This window comes from Musca domestica, unplaced genomic scaffold (assembly GCF_030504385.1).
Source record: "Musca domestica strain aabys unplaced genomic scaffold, Musca_domestica.polishedcontigs.V.1.1 4, whole genome shotgun sequence".
Lineage (NCBI taxonomy): Eukaryota > Metazoa > Arthropoda > Insecta > Diptera > Muscidae > Musca > Musca domestica.
The window spans coordinates 23486390-23499445 of NW_026712328.1; the positions used below are offsets into that span (position 1 = coordinate 23486390).

Below are 13056 nucleotides of genomic sequence, written 5' to 3' on the forward strand. Positions count from 1 at the left end.
TGAAAATATCAAGCTATAAAAATCTGTATGATCTCATCTATACCAGATACCTATCTTGGCAATTTGTAACAGATAACATTTAATTTTTTCAGTTGATTGAAAGTTTCCACATGATATAGGATTTTTCTTTCTTTTTTTGCAAATTCTAGTTTCATAGTACAGAGAGAATTTGAAAGTCATTGGGAATCTAAATTTAGATTAATTAAAAAAATGCACAAATCTAGGGTCTATTTGGGAAATAACATGGCTTTTTAATATCTGTAATATATATTTTTTTAAGATAAAAGCTTGTATTTCTAAAGATCTAATTTTCTACTGGGACTGGATGTTCTATAAAAATATAAATTCCAAACATTTTCAAAATATATTTTTTAATTTAACAATTGATTATTTTTCTTTCACATTTCCAAAATTTAAGCCAGTAAATTCGTTTTTCAAATGAGAAAAGGAACACTGAACATTAATTCATTACATTAACATTAATTATAATTCATAAACAACACATATATGGGTTCAAAACTACAGAATATGGTACATATCCAAAAGTTGTCTAAGTTCCGAAAAAATAAAAATATTTTTGGAATGTTTCTAATATGAAAATATTTGAATACCCATCTCAACTTTTTTACATATCTTCTATAATTTCTTTTGAATTTTTTACTCAATTTTTTTGGAATGTGTCTAAAAAGAAAATATTTAAATTTTCACGTTGTTAGCCTAATATAACTTGACCCTCTTGAGAAGCATACTTTTTTGCGAACTATAAAAGTACAGCGTACTTCTGTTTGGGGGGGAAACAAATTCCCAATTCTAAATGAAGCCCGATTGATTGCCTCAGATTTATGGCAGTTGTACCACAATAACACACAGCACACAAAAAAAAAACCTAAAATAATCCTCTTATTACGTATTAATCCACTTAAATTGATATAAGACTTAGGTTTTGGGAAAATGCCACAACTACAACGACATAAACTGAGCACAACAAATTTGACACATCAAGGTTATTTTTCTTTCACATCAAACACATTTTCGCCTACAATTTATGATTTCGTTGGCGATTGTTTGGCCTTCGGCACACATAAAATATGGTCAAACATATGTTAGCATATTGCATACTTTAAGGCTTTTTATAAAACACACACACTCAAACACATACACAGAAATTTTTTGTAGAACACATTGAAAAGGAAATATGGAAATATAACGAATAATTAAAAGAAAATATTGAAAAAGACTTACGTTATTTAAATGAAGATAATACATTTGTTTAAAGAAAACACACACAGAGACACACAGTTGAAGAATATCACAGTATTGGTTAGTTAAACAGAGGCATAGAGACAGTGTGGATATTGATTTTTTTAGTTCCAGTTTTTAAGTTAAATTTTTTTGAAATACAAAAAACAAAAAGAGACAACATAATATTCAGTGAAAATGTAAAGAAATTCGTTTTTTTTTTCGAAGAAAACCAAATTAAGAAGAAAGGAAATTTGAAAAAAATCAAAAAAACATTTATCACAACATCGAAATTTGGAATATTTAAATTATTATTGTGATTTTAATCATACCAATGAAATTCATATTTCGCTGGCGCTTTCACTGAATACTATCTCGCCTGAGACACCGTTGTGTTGTTTATACGTCTATTGATTGTTACTTAATTTGTCGTTATGGCGTTTCGATCGAAACCTCTTCGATCTAGGCTTTTTTCTGCGGCGACGATGAGTATGAATGGATGGATGGATGATTTGCTTTGTTTGTTGTGTTTTTGTTTTTTGTATGGACGACTATTTGTACTTTCAGTAGAATTTCACTCTATAATACACGGCGTACTCTCTCACACGAACATGCACACAGACACAACACACACAATGTATTGTGCGGTTTATTGGCCGTTATATTATGGCCTAGACCAGAGCTATGTGACCAAGTTGGCGGGTGTTTTTGGCCACGGTCTCAGCGTATAGAGTTGTTGTTGTACAATAAACATACGTTCGACAATGACGTTGACGTTACGTTTATTGGTCTATTTATTCTTCTTATTTTATTGTTGACGATGTGATTTTTGTAGTGGTTGTAGTTGTAGTTGTGATTGTTGTCGATGTTGTTATTTTTGTTGAAATGGTGACATGAATAGAATTTATTAGATGTAATAGTTGTGGTAGTAGTAGTGGTATTAGTGGTCGTAGTTGCAGCAGTGGTTGTAGTAGTTATAGTTGTAGACTTGCTAGGCAATTGTTTGATTTTAGTTGAACTGTTGTATAAGAGGCACCATGGTTGGCGCGGTATGTCGCAGCAATGAACGAAGCGGTAGTACCACTTGCTTAAAAGCACTTTGAGCACTGAACTAATAGCGTTCATGGCTCTGGTCGTGAACTGTCAGTGTTGCGGAATATTTTCACACAGACAGCCACTTGGCACTCTGCTGGCTGCCGTGACTGATGTCAACAACGACAAAGTTACACGCACACGCACAAGGGTTCGTTGGTTCGATTCGATTCGGGTTCATATACACTCACCCAGACCCAAAACCCCACGAGTAGGTTAGGCCATAAAACCCGACAGAGTCCTGTCGTCAGGGAAATGTAATGGAAATGAAAAAAAAAAACAACAAGAAAATCTTAGAGAAGAGAGTGAAAATCTCTAACTCTCTTGCTGTCGACGTTGCTAGCGTTGCTGTGGTTGTTGCTCTTATCTTCCTTTGTGATGCTCTCTTCTCCGTTGCCTTTGTCCTTTTAAGAAACAAGAGTTGGCAGTAGAAATGTTCCACGAGTCGTCGTAGTCATGAGAAAAATGTTAAAGGAAGCTTGGTCGTTAAATGCCCGAGCAATGACTAACGACTCAACAACGACAACTACAACAACGACTGCCGAAAAATTTAAACACCAACGAACTGAACTGTGTTATTGCCATAAATTTTGCAAGCAATGATTTATGAGTTCTACAAATTTGTTGGTATTTCACGTCACAAAAAAAGTCACAAACACACTCACAACATTAAATTTTATAAAATATTTAGGAAAAAATAAATTTTCTTTGGCACTTGTGTTTTATTTTTTCGCTTTTTCTTTGATTTTGATTTTTCCAACTAGGAACTTCAGTTTCGAAGTTAGTCAGAGCGTCGGTTGTCGTATGTGTTGGTTATTGTAATGTTGGTGTAAGAGTAGGAGTTATCCTGTAACTTCCTGAGGTTTTTATGCGAAAAAGGACCATGTGATGTTGGGTGATTTGTTGAGTCAAAAACTGGCGTTTTTATTTTTTGCAATTATTTTGATTTTATTGTTGTTGCAATTTGGCAAACGACAAGAGAATCGTCGTAAGGCTTCGTATCAAAAGTAAATGTGGGGGTTCGTGATGACTTTTATGGTAGTAGGAGTTGTTGTTGTTGTTGCTGTTCTTTTTTTCTGTTCGTTGGTGGCGATAATACGAGTGATAACGATGTGGTGATAATGATTATGTTCAAAGTTGAGTTAAAAAAGGGCAAAGCAAAACACCATCTCTCGTGTAAGGGATGCTGGTGGGTGTCCTTCCCCCAATGCTTGTAACGATTACAAACAGTGTTGTTGTAAAGAGAATTGCACTTGTAACCCAATAAAATAGTATGGCTTCTTCGTACCCCAACCAACCCTTATAAAAACCCGTGCTGCGCAGTACAGATGCCCATATTTTTCTCTTATCACAATTCTCTTCGTGTTACGAGCATTTCGCTAAGAGACTCGCTATTCTGCTGCAGCATATTTTTAGGCGCACGTGCTTTTGTTGCCCTCAGTCGCTGCTAAGTTAACAGAGAAATGAGTGCGTCACGCTAAAACTAGCGCATACTCAGTTTATTGAGTCGTTTTATCTTAACTGAGTTCAATAGGTTTGAGTGAGTTTTATTGATGGCATATCCAACTCACATCTACATTGTGGAGAGTTTTCATTGAAAGGGGTTATTTTGTTCCTACGATGAGTGACCCGAAAACAAAACTGAGAATAGTTTTTCTTTCACCATGTGAAAAGTGATTTCCCCTTTTTGTTTGGACTTTTTCTTGTTCGAAATTCTACAACAACCAGAGGCTATTAGAAACAATGACAGTAACAAGAACGAAGCACATTTCTATTAGTGTCTGTTAAAATAAATATTTAATGTTAAACACTAAATGAAATTGGAGGGGAATTAAGTCAATTACAAGGGTAGAAATTGTTGTTTTCAAAGTTAAAGACAAACATATTGTTATTTGCTAATAAAACGAACTATTTAGTGGTGTGAGGTGTCTTGCAGTGTTTATTTAACTAGACGAGACATTGTAGGAAGGAAATTTAAAATAGTCTAAATATATATACTTAACAATTAAAAAAAAAAACAAATTTGAGTTATTATTGGTATGATATGGGTAGATATGTTTGATTCGGCCTTTATAGATAAGATCAAATGTTATTGTTCTTGTTGTTAAATTCAGAAGAAATAATTGACAGATGCCAATTTGTGATGAGTATAATATAAATGTCAGGAAAAAGTGATAAATGGCCCATCAAAGAAACACTAACAGATGCCAATTTGTATTTATTAGTTGTGATTAAAAATGAAAGGTCAAATAAAAATGAAGAAGATTTGCAGATATCAAATTGTTAATTTTATATAGATGTTAAAAATCTAAAATATTGACAATTTTTAAGAAAAATTAGCTTATTTTTTTAAATTTATGGAAGAAGATTACTTTTTTTAATAAGGCCGCCTTTAAACTCTTACAAATTTAAATCTTTGAAAAAAAAACGAAGCCTTTCAGGTTAAAAAACTTCATCTCCCATTAATTAACAAAACATTTTTTTTTTAATAACTAGAAAGATTTTATATTTATTTATTTAATTTATTTAAAAACCAAGCCTATTACATAAAATAATAAATAATAATAATAGTAATAGTAATGAGAGAGAAATTATATTAAACTCTTTGAAAAACGAAGCCTTTTACATAAAATAATCTGAAACCTACAAGCCCCATTGATTTACTGTAAAGTGTTACGTACAACATATTTGTATTTATTATTGAGTTCCGTCATAACTTTCCCCTTCTAATTTCACCGTTTACTAAGATTTATATATTTTCATAACCATTACACGCTTCATGTAAAATGTCAATTGCAGATAAATGAAATATGAGACGGTTTTTCCTCGATATGATTAATTGATTTTTTAATTTAATTTTTTTGGAACCGACAGCAAGGCGATATTGTCAATTTACTATTACAAATAATATTAATAATTTTTCTTAGAATCATAATTATTTATTTAAATTTTTGAAAGTTTCACTTCGTAAATTATGGACCATTTCGTACTAAATGGGAAATTGGCTGCCCCACCAGTTGAACAAAGCATTTACCATAATAAAATAGAAATGGCAATATTTTTGGGAGGAGATGCTTCACTTTCTAATAATATATATTAAATATTACAGAATAATGAGCAGAGACCTTATGCTACAGAAAGGGCCAATTTGTGACGAGTTAAAGGAAAATTAGCTGGAAAATATATAATTCCCACGGTTTCCAAAAGAAGTTCAGCAATTTTTTTCAAATTCGGAATTTGAAGAATTATGTTATATAAAGGGCGATATAAAACAAAAACAATTGCCAATTTGTGACAAGTCAAACAAAACATTAGAACAATTAAAAACGTTGAGTTCGGCCGGGTCAAACTTGAAATATCCTTCGACTTGAGATAAAGAAAAAAATTATATAAAAATATCTGGATTCATTATTCGAAAAAGTCTCACTTTGCAAATGCCTCTGGAATTGGTTGTAAAATAGCATTAAATCCTTCAAAATATTATATATATCAATAAAACATAAAACTATATGGAAAATCATAATGCTACAGGAGTTATTATCTCTTTCGAGTTTAAAATACCAAATTTGAAGCAATTCCGTTACAAAATTGAGGACCGCTATATTTTTTTCCAATACCACCCATCCTAGACACAACGTAATCTATTATACCGAGCAACAGAGCAACATTCGGGCAGCGTGTGACGATTTCATTGGCCGTTTGAAAGTCATAATTCACTTTCACTTTTCCACATTTATATTTATAATTTTTTGGGCACCATCAACAATTTTTAACCTAAAAGAAACTCTATATTATAAATTATACTCCATATACCATATACTCCATATAACTACTTTATAATAGATTTATGTTAAGGCGTTTTTAGTTTAGCAGAGCTCCTAAAATTGCCGGTGTTTTTCGGTAACTCAAAAATACGTTAGGGAATCTTACTACTTCTGCTTCTAAAGTCGTTTGTACGATAGCCAAGTTAATCTGGCAAGAGAACTCCCGATCAAGAAATTGGAATTTTTTCAAATGCGGCATAGAACATGCTACCATCGAAAGTACCATTGATTAAATGTATATCTCAGCAATTGGAGTTTCTAATAGACGTTGATACTTTCATGAAAATTTTCAGTTTTAAGGCAATCGAAAATTGAAACAATCACTCGAAATCGCATTAAATTGAGAAACTAATTGTTTTTTTTTTTTTTTTTGACTGGCGATTCCATATGATTTTCTTCTAAATTCATAGAGTATTTTTACAGCAATGATAAATTTATGAGATTAAAATACCGTTTTATATATGATAACAAATGAGCACAAATTCTGTGTTTTTTTTTTTTTTTATTTCTTGAATGTTGAAAGAGTGTTGAATATTGTATAAAACGTCTAACAAATGTTGAATACAGATTGAGATTCTGCTGATTTTCATTAACTTTTTGCTATAACTTCGATAATTTAAAGCAACTGATTGAATTGTACATTCGAGGTCGAGTAATTTTTTTTACCAGAAAGCGATTTGTATGGAAATTATTTTCGTTTTTTTCGAATTGCGGATTCTAGTCATCATTTAAGCTGGCCCCTTGTAAATAATGGAAAAGAAATAATCAATTATTCTGATGCACTCTTGATATAGTTATTAACCCTAGCAACAATATTCAAAATATCCTAAGAAATAAGAAAAAAAAATCGATTTCAAAGCCAATTGGGTGGTCGCAATATGAAGGTTTCGAAGATTATGACCCCATAATCGTCAGAATTGAAAATAATGTCTTTGGTTATTTGAGTAAAGTTTTTGTTTAAATATCCAGGTTTTTATCCTTTTTTTTAGTGAATTTGCAATAACTTTGCCAAAAATTGGATTCATTTTTTATGCCCATGGTGTGAGATTATCCTTTTATTTGCAGTTTCTGGAAGTCTTACCCCACTCCACGGCTGTATTTCTTGGGAAACATTTTTCGAAAATTGTCGCAAATTTGAAATTTACATTTGTTTGAAATGTTTTAGCGCAACTATGCACTATTTTCTTGATCTAAATTTTTTATATGTTAACATAATTGATGGTACATCTAGTTTTAATATGTGATGATTTCGCCATCAATTTTTTCAGTCTACTGTATACGTGAGATGGGAACGCCAAGTCGTCGCTCTATCATTTATTTAACTCATAACACTTCGATGACAGTAATGTTAGCTCGTACAAAAACAGATAGATCCGAGGATGAAGAATCCAATAAGGATAATATACATTCAAATTGTAGCCATGTACGGAATTCGTATTCCCTTGACGCGAATATGTATATGTGTGTGTGTTTTATTACAACACAATTTTTTATAAACATAGCTTTTCCATTTTTTTTTTTTTGTTTCAGCAAATATACATAAAAGTCTTTGGGTGAATTGGTACGCTTCTGTGGCCTACAAGGCGGCATAAGACGAAACAGACATAAAAGAATCAGCTAACTTTATAAACTTAAATGAATTAGGTTATTCTCTACGTATTTGCGCCATGGTCTATAGAAAGGCGTTTTAACCGACGTGAAATCTTTAACACGTATAACTGAATACAGTGGAAAAAATCATTGATTTCAAAATTATTTATAATTGGGAAATATTATGTGAAGAAGAACAGTCAAAGCTAAGTAAGCCAAAGTGTGTAGCCATAGCCAGTGGAACAAACCGCTAAATATAGAAAATTTTCGAAAATACAATTGACATATTTTTAACATATATAGATCGGTCTCATATTTTCTTCCATTAAAAATAACTTCAGAATTATTGTTTGGCATTCTCATAAACCTTGGCCAAAAACCACGACTTTTTTTCTCCATGTATTAACGTTGGAAATTCCAGCAGCGACTTATGGCATTTTGCGTTTATGAACATTGAAATGTTTGCTTTTGAGCAAAATATTCACTTGAGTGTAGGTGTGAGTGTGTGCTTGGGCGTGCATGTCTGTGTCTCAAAAGATAAGTATGTGTCTACAGTAGAATGTCTTAATAATTTTATTATCCTTGTGCCCTAATGGAGTTGCTTTTAATGAAATTATTTAATACGACTTTAATTCTCTTACGAATTACGTTCTACTTGGAGAAACTCTAAGGTAATGATGAATAATAAATCTGGGAATCTGTAGTATAAATTATTTCAATCTCATTTCAGAATGGAGGCGTCAAAAAGTTGCAGGAATTCAACAGAAGTGAAGAAATAAGTGGGGGAGATACAGAAGCTCAAATAAGGGGAAAAAAAGCATCTAGGTATCAAGGCAACAGGATGCAGTGACAGCTGGGATGGCAATCAATGAATGAAATGTGTAAAATAATTAAAAAATGAATAAATAAATATTTTTTACCATTGAAAAAATAAGCTTTATAAAATATTACTTTCGTAAGCTTATTCTGCAATTACAAGAATAAGCTTATGAATAAGGGTTCCTTTTCGATTATTCTATAATTGTTAAACAAACATTTCTCAATACATTCTCAAGATTTTCTCAAGCTTTAGGCTTATGTTTGTAAGCTTATTAAAATATTATACTCAAGTCAATTTGGTATGTTGGGAACATTCTTCATCCATTTCATACGACGTCAAGGAAGTGGACGGAAGAACACAGCAACATCAGCAGAAAGGGTTCGAAAAGTTAAGAAGCGACTTGATCGAAGCGCGCGTCGCAATGGCCGAAAAATGGCTCGTGAGCTGAACATATCGCAATATTCCATTCGGAAAGTATTGCAAAATGAGCAAAAGAGCTAAGGAGTTGCTTCGTTTGACCGAAAGTGAAGAACTGCCGAGTTTGGTTTTCTCCGATGAGAAAACATTCGTTGTCCAGCAGTTTGTAAGCAAACAAAATGATCGTGTTTACTTGCCAAAGAGGTCAGCTGAAAATATGTACCTCCGGTTGGCTAACAGAACTCAAGCGCTGGCCATGGTGAAAGTGTGGGCTCGATCCCCTCGCTCTCCGCTCGTATTAATCGACCGTGGCATCAGAATAAATGCCAGATATTATTGCGAAAATATTCTGGAGGATGTATAAAAGCCTTGGGCACGCAAACATTTTGGCCGCAGACCTTGGACATTCCAATAGGTCTGGACTCAACACCATCGCACTCAGCAAGCGCCACCCAAGAATGGTTACAAAATGAGGTTCCTCGCTTCATTTTCAGCGCCCAAAGATCACCAAAATCTCCGGATACCAATCCGTTATGCTATTGTTTCTGGAGTATTTTGGAATGCAAGGTTGTCACTAAAAAATACCAAAGTGTCGATCACCTCAAGCAAGCGCTTCGGTGGGAATACCGAATGAAATACCGCAGAGCAACATCCGGGCAGCGTGTGACTGTTTCATTGGCAGTGTGAAGGCCATAATGTGTCCAATTCGAAAAAATCCAAACTTATTCAAAAATTTGATGCTATTTCCGATATTTTTTGCTTTCATTCAATAACAATTAAATAAAATTTAAAAATCATGGCGTTTGACTTTGTTGCAGTTTTTATATCTCACCCTGTACGTAACATTTTAGCATTCATAGCATTTTACTATTTATTTGCGTATACCCTCCTTACGACGTACCATAAAATTGTTCCCTAAGTATCCCATCTTTACACTAAATCGAATGTTAGTCCAAATACTGCAATGCGAGAGCTTTGAAGAAAACGGGGAAATATTTTCGCATTTTATGAGAGCTTAAATTTGGAAAAATGTTAACTTTTATGAGAGTTAAAATTTTTTCAAAATTTTGAATCTTTATGAAGAATCCCATCTTAAAATTAGGTCGAGTGTTGGCAGAATATTGGGATATGTTTGAAAGAATCAGATGCTTATTTCGCATTTTTTTTTGTACGTCATGATTATTCAAAATGTTGACCTGTTGTGAGGAATGTTCCAGGAGGAAGACCTTGGGTTGTTAGAAATTTTAGGATGTGGAGAATGTACTCGAATGAGTGCACCAACATTGTCTATGTTCGTGCCCAACCTTACACCGATACAAATATTTGGTTTTTGGAAGTTTATTCGCTTTAAACGCATAGGTGGAAACGGAAGTTGAACATCTCCTCTTTTAATATTCTGCATTAAGACTAGTTTCATCACTGCTAAATTTTATGCGCCTAAAAGTATGTTATAAAAACAACAAACATACATGTAGAAAAAGTAGCTTATATATAGATTATGTGTTTACTAGGCTTCAATATTTTTCGTCGCTATTTTTAGAGCAGCTCAATTTTATCAATTTGTATAACCGTCGTTTTCGAAATTGAACCGAATTCGCACAAAATCTCTGCAAAACATTTCTGATTCGGATGGCCAATTCGCATGCAAAATAGGTAAGAAATTGTGTGAAGGGGTTCCGAGAATTCGAAAAGTTTTGTTAAATTTCATGAGAGTTTCTTTACTTTTTTTTTAAATTGTAGGAAGCATTAAGTAAATTATGAGAGAAATTCAGTTTGAATTGAGAAAGAGCATATCCTTCTTTAAATTTTTTTATTTCAACACAGCAACAACAGCAGTTGTAGAGTAGGTGCAGAAATTTTAAAAAACTTATGGTAGTATTAGGGAATTTTATAATAAACGAAAATTAAAAAGTTTTTTTTTTTATATCTTGAGAACACTTCCATAAATCTCTAAAATCAGAGTACTCGGCAAAAACCGTTTTTGGATAATTATAAGTAAAATTTTGCAGCCAGCACCAATAATACGTGGGACTATAAGTCAAGCAATCATGTTTGTTTTTAAACAACTATGTTTTAATTTTTTATGTATTTCAAAATTTATTAAATTTGTCCACAATTCTTTTACTCCAAAACCACTATCAAAATTATGTCAACAATTTTTGTAAACCACAACATTTAGAAAATTTTTAATCAAAACTGATAACATTCATCAGTTTTATTTTTCTTGTTTTGTTGGGAAAACAAATCACAATGACATGACAGCAACAACAAAAATGTCATTAACATATGGGACCCAGTGTCATCAACACTAACCAAATAATTTTATCTATATCACAAAGCTGTGACGGACCAAAGCGGAGCGATGATGATGATGATGGTGGAAAGGATGAAACTAAATGTAAAGCAAACCTAACGACCGAAAGACAGACAGCTGGTATCAATTTTCCAGTGTATTTTAAAAAATTCGAAACATTGTTTATGCGAGAATGAATAACATCTGTGTTTGTATATGTTTTGAATTATGTAGCTATATGTAGATGTGTATGTGTGTGAAGAGGATGTTATACGATGTCCTTGTTTAAAGAATAAGCAAGCGTGTATACATACGTCACCATATAGCATATGTTACATTGTTAATTCTTGGCAGGCATTTTATTTTAGACTTAGCCATACTTAGGCTTATTGGTGACGACTGGGGGTGGAGGGGTTTCTTTTTGCTGTTATTTTTTAAAAAAAAAAGAAACGGCGCCCTTGTTGGTGTTCATTCATTTGGTTTTATGATTATGAGAACGTGTGAAGTCTTTAGGAAATATTTTCGAGTGCGTGCCTTTTTGGCAAATAACTAAATGGATTTCGTTTTTTTCATTTCTTTTTTGGTTGGCTGGTCGGTTTTTTGTTCGTTTTCCCCCTAAATTCGGCTTAACACTTGTCATTATTGTTTATATACCCACTTTCAACATGATTTCTATATGGCTTTAGGAGTACACACACATACCTACATGTATAAAGAAGTTCTATTTCGACACGCCCTGGTATTCAAAATAGTCATTCAAGCAATAAAAATCACACAAAAAGGACACTAATACCTATATTGTGGGCTTTATTTTTTTAGCTCCTTGTCATGGCATGGTTTCTGAGGCTTCCTTACTTTGGCTTAAATTACATTTTATTTCTATGGCATTTTTCAATAGAGGTATTTTCCCTGCTATTTATTTTTCCGGTGATCCAAAACATACCATTAAAATTTTCTTAAATTGTCTTGGCATTTTTGTGCAGTTCTTTAGAAGGATTAGAGTCAGGTTTGAAAATTAGAATGGAACAAAACATGTTGAATGATGCTGAAGGATTTTCATCTTTTTTTCTTCTTGTGTAGGGATATTCTTATTGTTGTTGTTTTTTTTTCTTGCTGTCTTGCTTTCCACAGAAAAACACGCAAAGGTATTAAGTAACCTCATCAACACTGAGGCACGCCAGCTTTTGTGATTCTTGAAGATGTCGGCAAGCAGCAGAAAAAAACCAGTTGTGGGTAGCAATCCAGAAAAAAAAATCTAGAAATGATGTGACATTCCTTTTCATTTCATCTCCTTTGGCATATTATGTTCTTCATCTAAGAATGTCTATCTGCATAGTTTTATTGCTGTGGCATTCCCCCTGACTCTCACTCGTTTTTTTTTTTATTAGAATTAATATTGTGCTGATTGAATAGATATGTATGTGTGTTTGTTTGTGCGTACATCAGAGGCCTCGCAAGATGATAGGGTACAGCGGTATGGGTTTCGTGAGTGACCAATGGCATATTATGTTAATCTTTTTCGCATTTTAGCATAAATAACCATCTTTAACCTTAATCATCGTCAGGTCTGTTGCCAGGATAAAAGTTCCATCAGCATGATTAAGGTAATAAATAAGATGACAAATGAAACAAATGCCACAATGAAGACTGACAGTTGCCAGTGTTACTGAAAGCCGATTTGAGCCATATTAAATCAGTTGATTATTATAAAAAGTAAAGAAAATTAGAAAATATAAAGAAAAACTCAGACTGTGTTAAGCCTTGCGGACTTTACGCTTAGA

The 13056-nt window shown here is 32.9% G+C and overlaps 1 protein-coding gene across 11 annotated transcripts in view; it reads right to left on the reverse strand.

Moving 5' to 3' along the window:
• LOC101889617 (complexin) overlaps positions 1–13056 on the reverse strand; it is a 636740-nt gene that overhangs the window by 51010 nt on the left and 572674 nt on the right. Inside the window, exon 1 of one of the 11 annotated variants that reach the window (XM_059126580.1) lies at positions 1572–2363. The exons of 9 other annotated variants lie outside the window; for them this stretch is intronic. In XM_059126580.1, the coding sequence (XP_058982563.1) occupies positions 1572–1584 (13 nt within the window). In that variant the 5' untranslated portion in view covers positions 1585–2363. Of the gene's footprint in view, positions 1–1571; positions 2364–13056 lie in introns of those variants that run through there. One more of the 11 variants, XM_059126581.1, reaches the window with a different exon arrangement.